The 19,442-nt window shown below is 44.0% G+C and overlaps 1 protein-coding gene across 1 annotated transcript in view; it reads left to right on the top strand.

Annotated features, from left to right (window-relative positions):
• LOC117360428 (unconventional myosin-X-like) overlaps positions 1 to 19,442 on the top strand; it is a 483,786-nt gene that overhangs the window by 147,810 nt on the left and 316,534 nt on the right. Inside the window, exons 18-19 of the mRNA XM_033944140.1 lie at positions 2,392 to 2,472; positions 5,288 to 5,412. Coding sequence (XP_033800031.1) covers positions 2,392 to 2,472; positions 5,288 to 5,412 — 206 coding nt within the window. The remainder of the gene's footprint in view (positions 1 to 2,391; positions 2,473 to 5,287; positions 5,413 to 19,442) is intronic.

Consider the following 19,442-nt stretch of genomic DNA (forward strand, 5'->3'; position numbering starts at 1 on the left):
GAATTGCTGTGCAGCACCCGCAGGCAAGTTCTTACCCCTGGGCCACCATTGCTGAGTGCTTGTTTATCGGGGCAGTGCTCGGTTTACGAGACAAAAGTTTGCTGAGTGTTTTTCTCGTCTTGCAAAACACTCGCAAACCAGTACACTCGTAAACTGAGGTACCACTGTATTTCCACATGGTTAGTGGCCTGCATTTCCTTCTGCTATGCTCAGACTGGTCTACAGCTCAAGGGATGTGTTACAGCACACAAGGTCCGAGCTATGGCAACATCAGTGGCTTTTTTGCATTCAGCTCCCATTGAAGATATTTGCAAAGCAGTTACTTGGTCCTCAATTCACACATTTACATTTCACTACTGTCTAGAATCCTATTCCACATAAGAAGATCACTTCAGTCAAGCAGTTATACAGAATATATTTTCTTCCTAATGGCCAACTCTCCCACTATCCCCTTCAGTAAGCTAGGGAGTCCCACATGTGAGAATATGTTATCTGCTTGTCCAAGGATAAAGCACAGTTATTTACGTAATAGGTGTTTGTCGGGGACAGCAGGCAGATATTTTCACATCCCTCCCATCTTCCATTATTGGCTTCTTAACTTGTTTATGAAACTGTGGAACTGTGAGCTAATATCTGACGTGAAGGCACTCATGCATGCGTGGTGCGGGCAGTCTCGAAGCTTCTTAAGAAGTTTAACGTGACAGTACTAGGGTTGCCACTCGAGGGAAGAAGCAAGGACAGAGAGAGAAAGCGTGCAGGAGGCAGAAAGTATTGGACTCATGGAGAGGGCGAGATGGATGGAGAGGCAGAAAGGAGGGAAGGAGAAATGTTACAATGGGGAAGGAGGGAGAGATGCTGGATGAAAGGGTAGTTGGTGGATCTGGGGATGGTGGATAGAGATAAAAAAAGGGAAGATGCCAGACCTCGGGGGAGGGAAGGGAAACAGAAGGAGAGGACAGAGATAGAAGATGGATGGTTAGCACAGAGAAAGAAGAAAGAAGGAGACCCTGACAAGCAAGTTATCAGAAGACAACCAGAGCCGGGGACCAACAAAATTTGAATGGCCAGACAACAAAAGGTAGAAAAAATAATTTTATTTTCTGTTTTACGATTACAATATGTCAGATTTGAAACGTGTACCCTGCCAGAGCTGGTGTTACATAAGAACATAAGAACTGCCGCTGCTGGATCAGACCAGTGGTCCATCTTGCCCAGCAGTCCGCTCATGCAGCGGCCCTCTGGTCAAAGACCAGTGCCCTAACTGAGACTAGCCCTACCTGAGTACATTCCGGTTCAGCAGGAACTTGTCTACCTTTGTCTTGAATCCCTGGAGGGTGTTTTCCCCTATGACAGACTCCGGAAGAGCGTTCCAGTTTTCTACCACTCTCTTACACTCGTACAGAATCTATCCCCTTTCAATTTTAGAGAGTGTCCTGAGGTAATTGAGGCCAGCAGCATGCTGGATTTTAAGAAAAAAATGGGATAAGCATGTGGGATCACTTCAAGGAAGAAATTGTGTGGGGGGGGGTCATTAGAGTTGGCAGACTTGTTGGGCTGTGGCCCTTTTCTGCCGTCATTTTCTATGTTTCTATGTTCTCCCTACCATGAGAGGGTGAACAACCTGTCCTTATCTACTAAGTCTATTCCCTTCAGTACCTTGGATATTTCGATCATGTCCCCTCTCAATCTCCTGTGTTCGAGGGAGAAAAGGCCCAGTTTCTCTAATCTTTCACTATACGGCAACTCCTCCAGCCCCTTAACCATCTTAGTTGCATTTCTCTGGACCCTTTCGAGTCCTTCTTCATGTATGGTTACCAGGGCTGGACGCAGTACTCCAGGTGAGGGCGTACCATGGCCCAGTACAGCGGCATGATAACCATCTCCGATCTGTTCGTGATCCCCTTCTTTATCATTCCCAGTATTCTGTTCGCCCTTTTCGCCGCCACCGCACATTGACGTGAGCTAGGATTTAACAGAGAGAGGAAAAGTCTTTTTTGTTTGTTTATTTTGTTTACACCATAGTGCCAGTGTGGGTAGGAGAGGGCAAAGGGGATGGAGAGGCTCTAAAAGGGGTGAAGAGGCTATAAAATAAACCCACCAGGATGTTTGAAAAAAAACACCCACTTGAGCAGTAAAATTGAATCAAAAAATCGATTCAATAGGCTGAATCGAATTGAAATTTTTTCCCCTGAATTGGGCAGCACTAGACAGTACACTTTTAGCACTGTCCATACTGGGATCCGTGAATGATATCACCCTACATGTGAGAATATCTGTCTGCTGTCCCTGGTTAAGGTAATTAACTGCTATTTAGAACCACTGGTTATGAGGCTTAGCCATTCCTGCTTTTGACTATTGAACTAGTCTCTCAGTGTGGATTCTCAATTTCAGGACTCTCTCCATTCTCTAATGACCTTGCTCAGCACGTCCAACCCATTTTTTATCCGCTGCATCAAACCAAACGTGAAGAAGGTGAGTCTTGGCCTCTGAGTGGTGGGCTTTTCCCCAGAAAAAAAGGTATTATTAGTCATGGTATATGGGCTTGTCGTACCACTGAGGCTTGTGCGCATCTGAGAAGTTGGAAGCTATGTCATCGCTACCAATAAGGCCTCCCAAGGTGGACAGGTTTCAGTGGAGATGTTAGACTAATGATGTATCACCCATCTGGGCAGCAGCAGATGGATGTTAGAGGTGGAGGATCATTTGATGTGACAACGATGACAACATCGAATTAAACTGAGCAGAAGAAAGGTCCGGCAATCTACTTTTGTATTCTGCCATGAAAACTTGATGAAGTTCATCAAGTCACTAGATCTCGAACACGAGTTGATGGCACCTAACAGTCACATATAGGGCTGCCCTTATGGGGCAGGGTGACCATCCAAAGCACCACCCCCACATTAGCCATGCTCCCTACAACCAGTCATAAAGTCTATGAAATATTACTGTACACCAATCCTTAGAATATACTTTTTGATGGGAAAAGAGTACAAGCTGAACTGAGAGAAGCTAAATGCTTGCAAAATATGGATAGAGCCTTACCAAATACAGAGCACTTGACCACATATTAGAAAGAGAAATGTCCAGATCAAAACTGAACTGGAAACCCCAAGAAGCAAGGCTCTGCATGCAATGCAATGGTGCAGAAATACATTTTCTAGGACCTAATATTCTAATAAAGCTGGATTCCTAAATTTAGCCTCCAAAATTTGTGCTGTATTTTAAGTAAAATGGGAGCCTACATTGTCATCTGAAAATTATAATTTAGGAACTGAAAGTTCTCCTTATAAATTTAGGCCTGCTGTTCATTTGTCTGTGTTTATGAGCCTAATGCTGAAAATCAGGGCTAAACAAACTTCTTTTCCCTGCTGTAAATCTGCCCTGTTGCCACCCACTTTGTATGCTTCTAAATGTAGGAGTTTGATCATCACAGGATTTGTGCTTCTAACTTTGAGAGTTATCTCCCCAATATTAAGCCTGTGGTTTTGAAGCCACTGATCACTATGGGCTGATTCTAACCTGCTTGCTGGAGCCACGTCCAGGTCCTGGCACTGTGGATCTAGAGGTTATGTGAGTCCCAGCTGATATCCACTGCTGGTGCCTGCAGAGATAACCAGGCTAAGATAGGACTGTGTTTTGCAGATTTATCTGACCAATTATCACCAGTGCTCCTGTAACTGAAGGTTCCTCCCCAGCTTCATCCACAGAGTACTCACACACTATCCACCCAGTGCCGTGGCAGTCAGAAGGGATAATCAGAGGCACTGTGGTCCTGATTCTGTATGTGGTGCCTACCCAATTTCCATGAGGAAGTTAGATTTATTTTAACTGGCTTAAATGGTGTGATAATTGAAAATGCTATTAAAATCTGATTAGAAACAATCGATTAAAGTTCCACGTGGAAATTAATGTGGCACCTGCTGATGTCCAAACCGAGGTGCCTACCCAACAAGGAGGTATGGTTAGGGGTGGAGAACAGGCTTGGTATGACTTAGGAGTCAGTATGCGTCTGTGTCAGACGCCAGTAAATTAGGCCAAGAAAACTCTAGTGCAAAATACCGGCACCTAACGTTGAGGCCTACCAGTGCCTAGGTTGAATTGGCCTGAATCTATAGATGACACCTAGCAGTCGATTGACAAGTGCACTGAATGGTGCCTGGCCGCTGGAATCAGGCCCAGTGTGGATAAGGGGTAGCCCAGTGAGTGGAGTTTAAAGAGTTTGAAAACATTTTGAAAGAGTCCAATTTAGGAACATAAGTCTGAAATTTAGGAACGTAAAGAAACAGAGAAGCTGCACATTCAGGTTCTCAGAGCTGCCATGTTCAAAATCAATGAATCAAAACTAAACAAAATGTAGCCTTTTAGGGCCAGCTCTGTAAGCAGGTGCTACACCACAGGGAAACCTCTTTCTTGGCTTGTCTGGGACTGAGTTAGCATCCAGATCTCACCAACTATGGATGTTTCTGTATCCGCTCAACCAAGTATTCCTTGCATTGAGGCCACTAGAAAATCTACAGTAATTCCACCAGTGCAATGGATGGGGGCAAGTGGTCTCCCTGCCAGATAAATCACCTCATACAGAGGCACATTTTACATAGGCAGCTGCTAGACTTGCCTTTCTTCGGAACCTTCTCTGTTTCTCTTTGTTTTCATTTTCTCCTTTCTCCCTTTCCTACCTTTTTCCTCTTTCCTCTGTTCTCATTCTTCTTTACTCACACTCTTCTCTTCCCTGAGTTTTGTTCTTATTTCCTCTCATTTCTTCTTCTTTCCTCTATCTTTAGCTTATTTCTATTCCTGTTTATTGCTTCTAAATATTTTCCATTACCACACCTTAAACCCATCCCTCAACTCCAGCTTTGCCATCTGATGGGTCTCCACCTCTAACTCCCCTCATGATTGCACTAGTCATGTTCTTACCCCCCTCTACTCCTTTTCTTAACCTTTTGCTATTGATCAGACACATAAGATTTCATGTAGTGCCAAGCAGGAACTTCACTCAGTCCGTAAGTGGGATCAAAGCTCTGATTACTCCCAGTCGCAAAGTGAAGTCTGAAGAGACACAGGAGTAGCAACATTGCAGAAGAGCCTGACAGTTGGCAGCGTGTCAAGAGGTAGGGGTAAGGCTGAGACAGAAGCAATTTTGGGGGGAATAATGTGGATATCATGTATGTTTCCATTGTTATCCTCTGTGAATGTACAGCTCTCTTTATGTTACCTGCGTAGAACTACGAGGTGTTTGTGGTATACAAATGGAGGGTCATGTTATGTTTCACCTCTCACCTCACAGGCACCAAACACTTTTAATCCAGAAATAGTTCAAAGTCAGCTGAAATACTCTGGGATACTGGAGACTGTGAACATTCGGAGAGCAGGCTTCCCAGTACGGAGACTATTTCAGGATTTCTTCATCAGGTCAGTGAAGAACCTTAAAAGAGACACTAGAATTCAGTTCAATTCTCTCTATATAAGTGGGTTTGTATGATAACTAAATAAATGTAGTTACATTGACTGTCATAATTATTATGTTTGTTTAGTTCTTAAATGGTATAGAAACATTATTTTAAAATAAATTGTTACTTTGTAAACGATGGCAGATAAACTACTACTAGTGTAACGGGATCTGCTATGCTTTTTATGTATATGCGAGAGGTGCTTGGGGATTTAAAATGGGCTCAAATAAATAGTAACACAGATCAACAATCTCAATTAAGGTCAGATTAAAGAAATAGATATAGAACTTGCCATCTCTGTGTCTCAGTAAGATCTTATGTTTAATGTTTCCACACAGTCAATACTATGCATTTATTCTAGCCCACCCCTTGTTTAGTGAATGAATTTGTTTTTAAAAAAACTGAATTTCACTGTAGCAACTTCTGCCCAGGAAGAGATACCGTTCCTCCCTTCCCAGCAAGGCATTCCTCTCCATGGCACATCTTTCCAGACCCTCTGCAGGGCTGGAAGCCACCAGTTCTCTCTCACAGTCTCCTTCTCCTTCTTTTTAATGTCCAGGAAATCTATTGTTAAATAGGATTTGTCTCCATAGCCATTAATGGTCATAGGCTGGCATGGAGCTTGGCAATTCATGATTGGTCCAGCTTAATAAGGATTAAGTCATGGGAACTGGTCCTAAGATGCAAAGGCCAGGTCAGCTTAAGCATACACAACCCATTCTCTGATAGGCTCATTAAAGGGGAGACTCCGCAGACTCACCTTCTGACCACCTTCATGGATGTGCAGGATTGTCCCAGATCATCATGACCTAACTGGTCTTCCACTGCGATTCTTCTGTTGCATGATCTCATCTAGAATAAACAATCCAGCTCCGTGTTGCAATGTTTTTCAATACACCTTAATTCTCTTAAAAAAAAAAAAAATATAGTTCAGGCCTGGTCAGGACAGCTATGCAACAAAGCCCAAGTTTAACCTACCTTCCCTATAACCTATAGGCCCAAAACTAGCCCAAGACTAGGTAATCTTAACACTACTATTACTTATCATTTCTGTACATTAAAACATTCAAGAGACAGTCCCTACCCAGCAGAGCTTACAAAGAGACAAACAGGACAAGTAAGGGGTTAGGGAGTTTGTCAGGGGGGGTTAGGATTTAAAAGCAGCCACGATAAGACAGGCTTTTAGTCTGGATTTGAATACTGCCAGGGATGGAGCTTGATTCAGGGACTCAGGCAGTCTCTTCCAGGCATATGGTACCTCATGATAAAGACCTGAACAGTCTATTCAGTTTGTCCAACAGTCACACACATTATTAATTCATGATTAAGTTATCTTTCTTGGATATTTGTGGGGCATAGACCACAGAAGTCTGCCTGGCACTATCTTCACTTCCCAAATTACTGGAGTTTCTGTCAAAGCCCTCTCCAGCCCATCCTAAACCAAACTACCATTTTGCCATCTAAGCACCATTTCACACATACAATCATTTAAGTTTTCTTTATTTAAATATTATTCATATTCTAATTAGAGATCCTTTGTGTTCATCCCATGTTTTTTTGAAGTCCATCACAGTTTTCCTCTCCACCACCTCTCTCTGGAGGGCATTCCAGGCATCAGCCACCCTCTCCATGAAAAAGACTTTCCTAACATTACTCCTACCACCTGTATCCTCAATTTATGCCCTCTAGTTTTACCCTTTTCCCTTCTCTGCAAACAACGTCTGTAGGATATCTCCCCTGTCCCTCCTCTCCTCTCGAGTACACATATTCAGGTCTTCTAGTCTCTTCTCGTAAGTCTTTTCGTGCAAGTCCCATACCATTTTCGGCACCTTCCTTTGGACTGCTTCAAGTCTTTTTATATCCTTAGCCAGATACGGTCTCCAAAACTGAACACAATATTCCCCGTGGGGCATCAACACCTCCCTCCTTCTGCTGCTTACACATTTCTCTGTACGGCCCTAATATCCTGAGATTGCTGATAGTTCTGAACAGTAAATGGCTTGGTACATCTACAAACTGGCCCTGAAGCAGTGGATGTGAAATAAACTCCACCAAACGCTGGCCACGTTGGCATTTTTTGATACTAAGTAACCTCTCAGTAATGTTTTAGTGACATGACAGTTTTTGACACATGAGTACTGCCTGAAGCTAAGAAATCTTTCAGTAATGTTTCAGTGAAATGAAATAGTGCAGACAAATCCGAAGAATGCGAATAGCTGTAAACTAGAAGATAAGTTGGAAATTAATAAAAAGAAAAAAAAGAAAAAAAGATTTATAGATTAAAGAAAATATATTATAAATGCTTTAGCTTTTTATAGAAAAGAAATAACAGAGTGAATTTAACCTATTGAAGAACTTTTAGAAAATTTATTACTTAATAAAATGAGTAGAAATAATTTACTAAAGTAAGGGGATACAGGTGTGCGGTCGATGATTGGAGCAAGGAGCAGAGCAACTACGCCGATAAATCCAGTCAGTGAATACAACTGTGCGTAGGCTCCATCCTGTATATAAGTCGACCTAGAGAGGTAGTATACTGCACTTTTGCACATAAGTGGGAATTGGTTTATTTAGTAATACCTAATATAGACATATGTGAAAAGGTGACCGAAAAGATATTGCGAACAGGGGTGCCCCAGCCTTCATTTGTGAGATGCATGATAGTGGCCATGATAAATAGAACATACCTAGGAGAAGCCAACGGCAAGAAGAGAGAACCTTGGACCCATTTCCATCCTATCTATTTGAGAAAATACCCGCACAGGCCATCTCATCTCTCACCAAACTCATAAATTCTGCCCTATTATCGGGCCTCTTCTCACCTGAAATGGGACACATTGCATTGACCCCCCTACTGAAGAAAGCTGACCTAGATCCCTCCATCCCATCCAATTACCGCCCTATAGCGAACATTCCGCTCCTAACCAAACTGCTTGAGTCCATTGTCTCCTCCCAACTCTCAGCCTACCTGGAAAGATTCTCTACCCTCCTACCCTACCAATACGGCTTCAGACCCAACTTCAGTACTGAAACCCTCCTGATTTCCCTAATCTCGAAGATCCAACAACTTCATTCTCACAAAAAATTTGCCGTTCTCCTTCAATTCGACCTCTCTGCAGCCTTCGACGTTGTCCATCATGACATTCTAATCTTCTTACTCTCCGAGATAGGCATTAGCTCCACAGTACTCGATTGGTTCTCAAACTTCTTACGCTCTCGCTCTTACAACGTTACCAAGAATGGTACCTCATCCTCCCCATGGAAACCGACATGTGGAGTCCCACAAGGCTCCCCCCTATCTCCTATCCTCTTCAACATTTATATGTCCTCCCTGAACCTCCTCCACCTTTCCCCCCTAGAAACACTCTACACTTACGCAGACGATATCCTGGTCCTCCTCGAGATCGACGCAAACCTCACCAATCTCGCAGCAAACATCTCTTCATGCATAACCAACCTTCAATCCTGGGCCCTCGCTGTACAAATGAAACTGAATGAGTCCAAAACCAAACTACTTTGGCTTGGCCCTAAACTTGATCATCTACCCACTTCCATCCCACTGCCCACAGGCTCCTCTCTACAACTGGAGTTCTCTAGCAAAGTCCTGGGCATCACCATAGATTCCTCGCTATCCTTCAACGACCACCTCAATTCCCTGATAAAAAAATGCTTTTACAGCCTTCACATGCTGAGGAAAGTGAGGTCCTGCTTCCACCAAAAACACTTTGCCGTGCTCGTACAGTCCATCATCCTCTCCAGATTGGATTATTGCAATTCCATTTACCTTAGCTTAACAAAGAAAAGCCTCCACAGACTCCAACTAATCCAGAACACAGCGGCCAAACTTATCTTCTCAAAAAGCAAATTTGACCATGTCTCTCCGCTCCTGTCCAAGCTCCACTGGCTTCCTGTCATCTCCAGGGTCCACTTTAAATGTGCCTGCTTAACCTTCAAGATCCTCCACGGCATCCTTCCACCTCTTATTCCTCTATCCTGGAATTCCTCAAATCCATTCTTCACTAGATCCACGCAAAAACTAAAATTATCCCTCCCCTCCTTAAAAGGTATCTCCCTCGTTGGTAAACTCGGTTCCTCCCTCCACTTCAGAATCGTTCAGCTATGGAATAGTTTCCCTCCCCCTCTCCGCAACTTGAGCCCCCTTCTACCATTCCGTAAGCTTCTGAAGACCTGGCTCTTCTCCAAAACGTAACCTCATCCCCTCCCTAGTATTATCACACCTATCCTCTCTTCTTACCTTCTTCTATAAATCTATTGGAGTTCCGCTCCTTCCCTAACCATGTAAACCGTGTCGAGCTCCACCTGTGGAGATGTTGCGGTATATAAACCCAAGATTTAGTTTAGTTTAGTTTAGTTTAGAATAAATAAGTGAATAGATACTTGGGAAAAAAATACATACCCTAAAGGTCCTGGCACAAAAACACGTGGCTAAAAGCTAAATTTGATCTATTGGTTATTAAAATGAAATATAAATATAAATATGACTTCAAATATAATAGTAATGGCATAAGGACAGAGGATAGATAGCAATAAACAAAAACTCATATGAAAACTTAAAAGGACAAATATAATGCTAAGAACAACGGTTCAAAACACTATAATTGACAAAGCCATAGTTAAAAAATAAAACCGAAGAGGAGAACGGAGAACATAACATTTCTTAATAAAAATATCCCAATGTGCTTCCCTGACAATCTCCATTAACTGATCGTATATGGAAGGAACTGTGGATTAGAATTTTTAAATCGCTCCACTCGGCCTCCCATAGACAATCTGCGATTTTTCTATATCATCGAGCCTTCTGGACTCCATCCAAAACAGCCAAGATTAAGAGGTCCTCGGATAGCTCCTGTTGGACCTGTAAATCCTCTGAAGGCTCCCTACAACATATGATATACGATTGTCCCCATATACAGATTTTTTGGTCCTCTATTTGGAATGTGATTACCAAAATTTTTATTATTAATGACCCCTTTACATTAGATGTATTAATTCTGGGATCCTCAGCACTATCCTCACCTTTATCTTTGTATCATGATCGCCTTCTGACCCTCTTGATATTTCTAGCTCTTCAATTAATTCTAAAAACTGGAAAGACTTCTCTAATCTCAGCTTCACTTATTGGTGGAATTCAGTCTGTCTCCATGCTAAATATGAACGACATATGGCAGAACGCTCTAAATCACTATCCACTTATGATAAAACATGGTCGATACTAGTGGATCATTGTGCTCAAGACCTTTGAACTAGTATTTATTAGACCTTTTACCTTTATAACATCACTCATCTATTTGATTTACTCATTTGCATTTTTCATTGGTGTTTCTTATTTGCTGAATTTTAAGGAATCAACGTGACCCTTTCAACATTTATAATACCTGATTTTACTTAGCTTTTGTATCTTTATGGCTTTATATATTCGCCTACATTATGGTTTACTATACATAATTCATTGCCCTACCAACCTCTCTGTCTTGCTATGTATTATGGCTAGAAGACTGTATTATTTGATATCTCTATGTTTAATACCGATATAATATCTTATTGTGATATGATGTACTTGAAAGGAGCGGTCACTTCTTTTTTCTTGTTGGGCTTTCTTGGAAGCCTTTTGCTGTTTATTTTATATCTATAAAATCAATAAAAATATTTTGAACAGAAAAAAAAATATCCCAATGATATAACAACTGCAAGTGGGACCATTATGATTCTAAACTTTTGCAAATACAAACTGAATAAAATAAAGTGAAGAGTCGTATAGGCTGCAAGGAGCATAGCAGGAAACCATAGCGAGATTGAATACCGTTAAAGTTTTGTCTAAAAACCTGTGCTAATACCAATAGAAGACTATATGTAATGCCAATTCTATCAGCAGCTAAAAAAACAATTGTAACCTTGATAAAGTATAAAATTGCAGTACAGTACTCACCAACTCTTGGCAAAACTCTGTGCGGTTAAGAAATCCTCAATAGCGGGAGAAGAAACGCGTGCTTTAGATCTCTCCCATTTAAACCGTACAGGAAATGTGATTGAACACGTTGAGCAATGGGATTGGTGTGACTCACAAAAGAGGAGGGTCTAAAAAATGATGTCAAAGAAAAGGAGGAGCCTAGGGATAACCAGCTGAAGTCAATACATACAGCGGAAAAAATACTGAAGTTTGTGAATGAATGGAAATCATGTGAAAGCTCAACCTTAACATTGTGTGTGTCCAAAAGTAATCTTCATCATAATCTATGAAAGAACAGATATAGGAGAACCCACACACCATTCACGCACCCTTCAATCAGAGATGTCAAACCAAAAAACCTATAAGATGGCCTACTAGGCTCCCCCTCTACCCGCCACACTACCATCCAATGTCTGCCCTTTCTCTCTTCATCCACCCCTCTTCAATCAGCATCTGCCCCCTTTCTTTCTCTCCGATCCAATTCCATCCAGTATCCTTCCCTCTTATGTCTTTCTCCCCTTTCCCTGTACATCAATTCCATCAGCACCACCCTTGCATACCATCCTGCCCCCTTTCTCTCCCTGCACCACTCTTTCATTCCAGCAGTCCTGCTCCTTTCTCTCGATGACTGTTGCTGCCGACTTCCGGTCCACCCCACTCCAACGTACTAGCTCTGGAGCAGAGTCGGCAGCCACATGCTGGAAGGTCCTGCGATGACTCCAGGCTTTGCTCCAGAAGAAGTAAATTACGTCGGGGGGGTTGACCCGGCAGACGCAGGGAGTTGCGGCAAGGACCCGCGATGACTGTGTCTGCCGTGTCCACCCCCTCCGACATAATTTACTTCTTCCGGAGCAAAGCCGGCAGATGAGTCATCTGGGGACCTTTCTGCACCTCAGTGCAGCTGCCGACTCTGCTCTAGAGCAGTGTTTTTCAACATTTTTACACCCGTGGACCGGCAGAAATAAAAGAATTATTTTGTGGACCAGGCAAACTACTAAGACTGAAATTAAAAAAACACATTTCCGCCCCCATCTCCGCAAGCTCAGTCCCCGCAAACCATCTGATCCCATCCGTACAAGTCTCAGTTATGATTTTATATTGAACATATTTTATTAAAATATAAAAAGAAACAATATTCTGTACAATTGTCATTTTATAAATATAAATATACAGAGCAAGGACCAACAAAACCCCTGTCTCCCCTCCCCTCCCCTTCAGAAAAAATTATTTACATTGTCCAATTCGACACGGACAAGAGGACATGGAATGAAGCTAAGGGGGGGACAGGTTCAGGACAAATATCAGGAAGTTCTGCTTCACGCAGAGAATGGTTGACACCTGGAATGCTCTTCCAGAGGAAACATAGAAACTGACGGCAGAAAAGGGCCAAGGCCCATCTAGTCTGACCACACCAATGAACCACCCTTACCTACCTCTATGAAGAGATCCCACGTGCCAATCCCATTTTTTTCTTAAAATCTGGCACACTGCTGGCCTCAACTACTTGCAATGGAAGATCATTCCAGCGATCAATCACTCTTTCGGTGAAGAAATATTTTCTGGTGTCACCATGAAATTTCCCACCCCTGAGTTGCAGCGGATGCCCTTTCATTGCCGTGGGCCCCCTGAGAAAAAAGATATCTTCTTCCACTTCGATACGGCCCGTGACATATTTGAACGTCTCGATCATGTCTCCCCTCTCTCTGCGTTCCTCGAGTGAGTATAGCTGCAACTTATCCAGCCATTCCTCATACGGGAGATCCTTGAGTCCTGAGACCATCCGGGTGGCCATTCGCTGAACCGACTCAACTCTCAACACATCTTTGCTGTAATGTGGCCTCCAGAATTGTACACAGTATTCCAGATGGGGTCTCACCATGGATCTGTACAACGGCATTATGACCTTGGGCTTCCGGCTGACGAAACTTCTGCGGATACAACCTAGCCTTTGTCTAGCCTTGGATGAAGCTTTCTCCACTTGATTGGCAGTCTTCATGTTTTCACTAATGATTACCCCCAAGTCACGTTCTGCTACAGTCCTTGCTAGGGTCTCTCCATTTAAGGAGTAAGTCTGGCATGGATTTTTGCCACCAAGGTGCATGACCTTGCATTTTTTGGCATTGAAACTTAGTTGCCAAGTCCTGGACCAATGCTCCAGTAGGAATAGGTCTTGCGTCATATTGTCGGGCATTGAGCTTTTGTTAGGCACTGTGCTTTGGTCTGTTGTGCTCTTGCCTACTACGTTGCATAGTTTGGCGTCATCGGCGAATAACGTAATTTTGCCTCGAAGCCCCTTAGCCAAGTCTCTTACGAAGATGTTGAATAGGATCGGGCCCAGGACCGAGCCCTGTGGAGGTTATTATTTGACTATTTTTGTGTCACACATTCCAAGTGAAGAAGGATTACAGATAGGTGGTTGTTTTATACCTTTTATGCAGCTTATTTTATACCTTAGCAACCATGGACCTCTAAGGAGGGAGTGTTTTCCGAAACAAGGACCATGTCAGGTCCTTTGGTTTGTTATAAGGTGGTATTTTTAACTGATAAATGAAATATTTGGTATAATGAACATTGCCTGCATCTCGTACATAGTTGCCTGCAGTTTGTTTTTTGACTAAAAATTATGCCAGGTGTACACTTGGTGCGGCCTCCGCATGTGCGGATCGCCAGACTTGATGGAGCGAGAGTCTGATCCGGAGATAGCGCTTCTTATGTTCTTATGTTATGTTCTACTATCAAGAAAACTGAACAAGCCAAATTATTATAGAATGCTACACAGAAATATCATGCTAACAAAATACTGCAGTCACATATGACAGGAATAGTGTTAGGGGAGTGCAACTAGGGCAACTGCCCCCTGGTCCAAGAGAGCCCTAAGCCAGCTGGAAGCTAAAGAAGCACTGCCTGGGCTTTGCAGTCCCCAGTTATGTCTCTAGCAGGATATATATTTCAAATCTGATATATTCTTTTTTTTTTTTTTAAATAAAAGCTTTTATTAAAATAAACACAGCAAACATTACATATACATAGGAGATGCAACAACAAGAAAACAACAAGCAATACACCACACTCCAGAAAATGCCCGAAGTGTAGCCAAGAGCAGAGACATGTGCAATCCCCACAGTCCAACAAAAACAACAAGAACCACCCACCAGAACGCAGCCAATACCCCCCTCCCCCTCCCCCCAGGGACAAAACACCATACCTACAGCACCTGAAAGGTTGAGAATCATCCGATTTTAAACGTAAGCAAAAAGTGGAAGAGAAAGATGATTATAGGGTCCCCCTAATACCAGTCTTTCCAGTCCAGCCCCAAGCTCAACTCAGAACCCCCCTCCACCCCTGCCACAAACCCCCACAGAAGCCCGAAATCTACGCCAAATGTGAGCATAGCCATGGAGTTTGCCATGCCGTAGGGCCGTTAAATGGTAAAGAAGCTGCCAATTAAGCAAGCGTTGTTCCACCATGTCCTATGTGGGAGGGTGCGGTTGATTCCACAAGGAGGCTATTGCCAGTCTAGCAGCAGTGAATGCCAACTTGCAAAACAGAGAATCCCCCCAGGCTAGATCTAATTGATGCCAGAACAACAAGGCATGATGCCAATCAACCGGAATCTGGATATCCAGGATCTGGGACACTCGAGAGAAAACCCTAGTCCAGAACCCACTCACCCTCCCACATTGCCACCACATATGGAAGTAGGTACCCACCTCCCCACAGCCCCTCCAGCAAAGAACACTCCCACCCCCCTGCCAGCATGCCACAACCTGAAGGGTATAGTACCAACGAAAGAGGACCTTATATCCATTCTCTATCAACAAAGCAGCTATACCCGCTGAGGAAATCTCTGACCAGATGTCACCCCAAGTATCCCAGGAAATAGCAGAGCCCCAATCACCCGCCCAAGCCCTCATGTAGGGATGCTGTGCTCCCCGACAATTAAGGCACCGATATACAGCGGACAGAGCTCCCTTCCGGAACACCGGACCCAGCAACAGCTCGAAGGGAGTCTTGCCACCCCTCAAATCCCCCAGTAGACCCGAGGTCCGGATATAGTGAACAACTTGTAGATAGGGAAACAGATCCCGGACCCCAAAGTCGAACTGGCCCCGGAGCTCCGCAAAGGGTCTAGTACGGCCCAAGACCAGATCCCACAGTTGACCCACACAAACTAAGCCTCTAGATTCCCACTCAGTGAACACTCCCCTACCCCTTCCCGGTGGAAAGTCTGGATTATGTCTCAACGGGGTATACCAGGAATGGCGCCTACCCAACAATAAACCACCATATCTGGTTCCATATCCTCAAAAAAGTTCTAACCGAGGACAGGCCACCCACCAACCTCACCCTGCCAGGTAACCATGGCCGATGTAACAAAGGCACCCCATCACTTAAACTTTGCTCTATCACCACCCACGGCTTCGGTGTCTGCGTCTGCCACTCTAAAAGGGCGCGCAACTGGGCCGTCTGGTAATATTTTACCACATTGGGAACCCCCAACCCCCCATCACTCCTCCCCATATATAGGACCGTCCTACTCACTTTAGGTCTCCAACCAGCCCAAATAAAATTGAAGATATGCCTTTGGACCCCCTCCAACGCTCCCCTGCCCACCCAGAGCGGCAATACCTGGAATAGGAACAAAAGACGAGGTAAAATCATCATCTTCACAATTGCCACCCTACCCAACCAAGAAAAATACTGGTCTTTCCAACTAAGCAAGTCTTGTCGGATGCGGCGAAAGAACGGAGGAAAATTCAGATCATAGAGATCCACTTCCGGCGGTCCGAAACGGACCCCAATGTATCGCAGTGAGTGCTGCACCCACCGAAACGAAAACCGGTCACGGAGGTAAGACACTCGGTCGTCAGGCAGGTTAATATTAAGGAGCTCAGATTTTTCAACATTGACTCGAAAGCCCGATACCTTACCAAAATCCTCCAATTCCCGTAATATAGCAGGCAAGGAACTTTCAGGATCCTCCACCGTGAACAAAATATCATCCGCAAACAAAGCCAATTTATAATCCCCTCCCGGCACCATAACTCCCTTAATATCCCGATTCATCCGCACCCTCTGCGCCAGAGGCTCCACCGACAAAGCAAAGAGGATCGGGGAAAGAGGACACCCCTGACGTGTTCCCCATGCTAGAGAAAAAGTCTCCGAGTACCCCCCATTCACCTTAATACAACCAAGCGGACAAGTGTAAAGGACCCGTATCCAATCCCGCATGCGCGGGCCTAAACCCACCGACTCCAAGACCCGAAACAAGACAGGCCAGGAGACCCTATCAAACGCCTTCTCAGCATCAATAGATAGAAACACCGTTTCCCGCACACCCTCCCTGTCCCGTTCAAACAGATTATAAACCCGTCGAGTATTATCGCCCACCTGACGTCCCGCTACAAAGCCCGACTGATCCGGATGGATCAGCCTGGGAATCCAGCTCATCATTCTGTCTGCCAAAATCCACGTGAAAATCTTAGTGTCAACCCCCAATAGCGAGATCGGTCTATAGGAAGCACATTGAAGGGGGTCCTTCCCCTCCTTGGCCAACACCGTTACACCCACCAATCGCATGAAGAAGGGAAGAGCACTATTCTCTTGCAAAGAGTTAAGGAAGCGCAATAAAGGAGGCAGCAAAAGATCTTGGAAACGTTTATAGTACCGAACCGTAAAACCATCCAACCCAGGCGACTTACCAAGTTTCATAGAACGCAATGCTCCATGAGCCTCGATCAGCGTGAGAGGGCGGTCCAACCACACTACATCATCATGTGCAATCCAGGGCAACGCCGTCGAAGTTAGATAAGCATCCAGGTCCTGCAAGGGCCCAGGATTTTCCGGAGTATATAGATGGAAGTAGTACTCCACAAAGTGGGCACGAATAGCATCCTCTTTCTGCAACAGCTCACCTGAGGCCGCCCGAAGCGAGAGAATCTGATTGCGCGTCTGCCGCACTTTCAGACGATGGGCAACCAGTCGACTAGCTTTATTAGAAAACTCAAAGTATCTCTGTTGAAGAAGTTGCAAATTATGGTGTAGTCGCTCTAAATCTAAAGCTTGGAGATCCCGGCGTGCTTGAAACAATCGCCCACGCAATTCAACATCCCAAGGGCTACGCTTATGCAAGATCTCCAACCGACCAATCAGAATCAACAAAGCCGCCGCATCCTCCCGTCTCTTACGCTGCCGGGCCGAGGCCAGGGCAATCAATCTGCCCCTAAGGGTAGCCTTTAACCCCTCCCAAACCACTTCCAACGAAGCTCCACACTCCACATTCACATCCAAATAATCCTGTATCCACCCCTCAATCTGTTCTCCCACCTCCGGGTCGTCTAGGAGACTATCATTAAAACGCCAGAATTTCTGTCCCGAGCCACCACCCGCCCCTTGTAACCGCACCCAGACCGGGGCATGATCCGACCACATAAGGGACTCAATCCCCGCTGACTCCACCCGACGGAGCAGTCCCCGCTCCACAAAAACATAATCGATTCTAGAGTAGGAGGAATGTAGTCCCGAAAAATAAGTATAGTCCCTAACCGAGGGATGTAACCACCTCCAACAATCCACCACATTCAGAGTGGCCAATGCCTCTCGCAACAATTTACGATCCCGTCTCCCATAGTAATCCGCTCTCCCCGAATTATCCAAATGGGGGGTCACAGTAAAGTTAAAATCCCCTCCTAACACCAGGGCCCCCCCCTTAAACCGCAGAATCCTAGGCACCAACTCACGAAAGAAGGCCCCCTGGCCCTCGTTAGGGGCATATATATTAACCAGGGAGTACAAGACCCCCTCAATCATTACATTACATTACATTACATTAGTGATTTCTATTCCGCTTGTGCCTTGCGGTTCTAAGCGGATTACAAGTTAGAAGACTGGACATTTCCAGTAGCAGTACATATAATCAAGAATGCGTTAAGTTACAATTGTTGTTCTGGACTTTTCCAGGATAGCTTGGTAGTAGATAGTAGATAGTGATATGTTGTTTAGACGAATAGAGATAATATTGTCCGGATTCTGTTGTTTAGACGAGTAGAGATAATACTGTCCGGATTCGGGTGTTGCTGGTAGTGGTGTTTGGGTAGTCATGAGAGCATTTTCTAATACTTTTGTGAGGTTATGATGATGGGAAGTGTTTTTTGAAGAGATGAGTTTTGATTTCTTTTCGGAATACTTTAATGTCTATAGATTTGGTCAGTAGATTGATGATGGTAGTATCGATCTTTGCTGCCTGTGTCGCTAAAAGGCTATCGTATAGTTTCTTTCGTCGTGTTCCTTTGAGAGGGGGGTGAATGAATAGGCTCTGAGTTCTCCTTAGTCTGTGTGAGAGGTTACGGTGTAGTCTGTTGTTTAGGTAGCTGGGGGCTGTTCCATGTATTACTTTGTATAGTAGACAGTAGAATTTGAACTGGGATCTTGCTTTTATTGGTAGCCAGTGTGAGTCTAAGTATGCTTTGGTGATGTGGTCATATTTGCCTAGTGAGTAGATGATTCTGAGGGCTGTGTTCTGAACTGTCTGTAATTGTTTTATCATGTAATTTGGGCATGATAGGTATAGGCTGTTACAGTAATCTACAATACTCAGTACTAGGGATTGTACTAATATCTTGTATTGATCTTTGTTGAAGAATTTTCTTATTTTTCTTAGGTTACGTATTGTGAAGAATGCTCTTTGGATGATTTTGTGGATTTGAGACTGCATTGTGCAGTTTCTGTCTAGTAGGATTCCCAGGATCTTGAGTGTGCTTTGCATTGGGTACTTGATTGTATTTACTTCTAGTTCTGTGAGAGATGGTTTTTTTTCCCTTTCCAGTAGTAGGAATTTAGTTTTTTCCGAGTTCAGTTTTAGTTTATGACTTGACATCCATTTTTCTACCGTTTCCATTATCATTTTCAGGTGGTTTGTGGATAAGGGGTCTTGAATATTAAAGGGGAGGAGGATAGTTATATCATCTGCGTAGCTGAATGATACTGTGTTTAGGGCGTCTAGGGTTATGCCTAGGGATGCTATG

This window comes from Geotrypetes seraphini, chromosome 5 (genome assembly GCF_902459505.1).
Source record: "Geotrypetes seraphini chromosome 5, aGeoSer1.1, whole genome shotgun sequence".
NCBI classification, from domain to species: domain Eukaryota; kingdom Metazoa; phylum Chordata; class Amphibia; order Gymnophiona; family Dermophiidae; genus Geotrypetes; species Geotrypetes seraphini.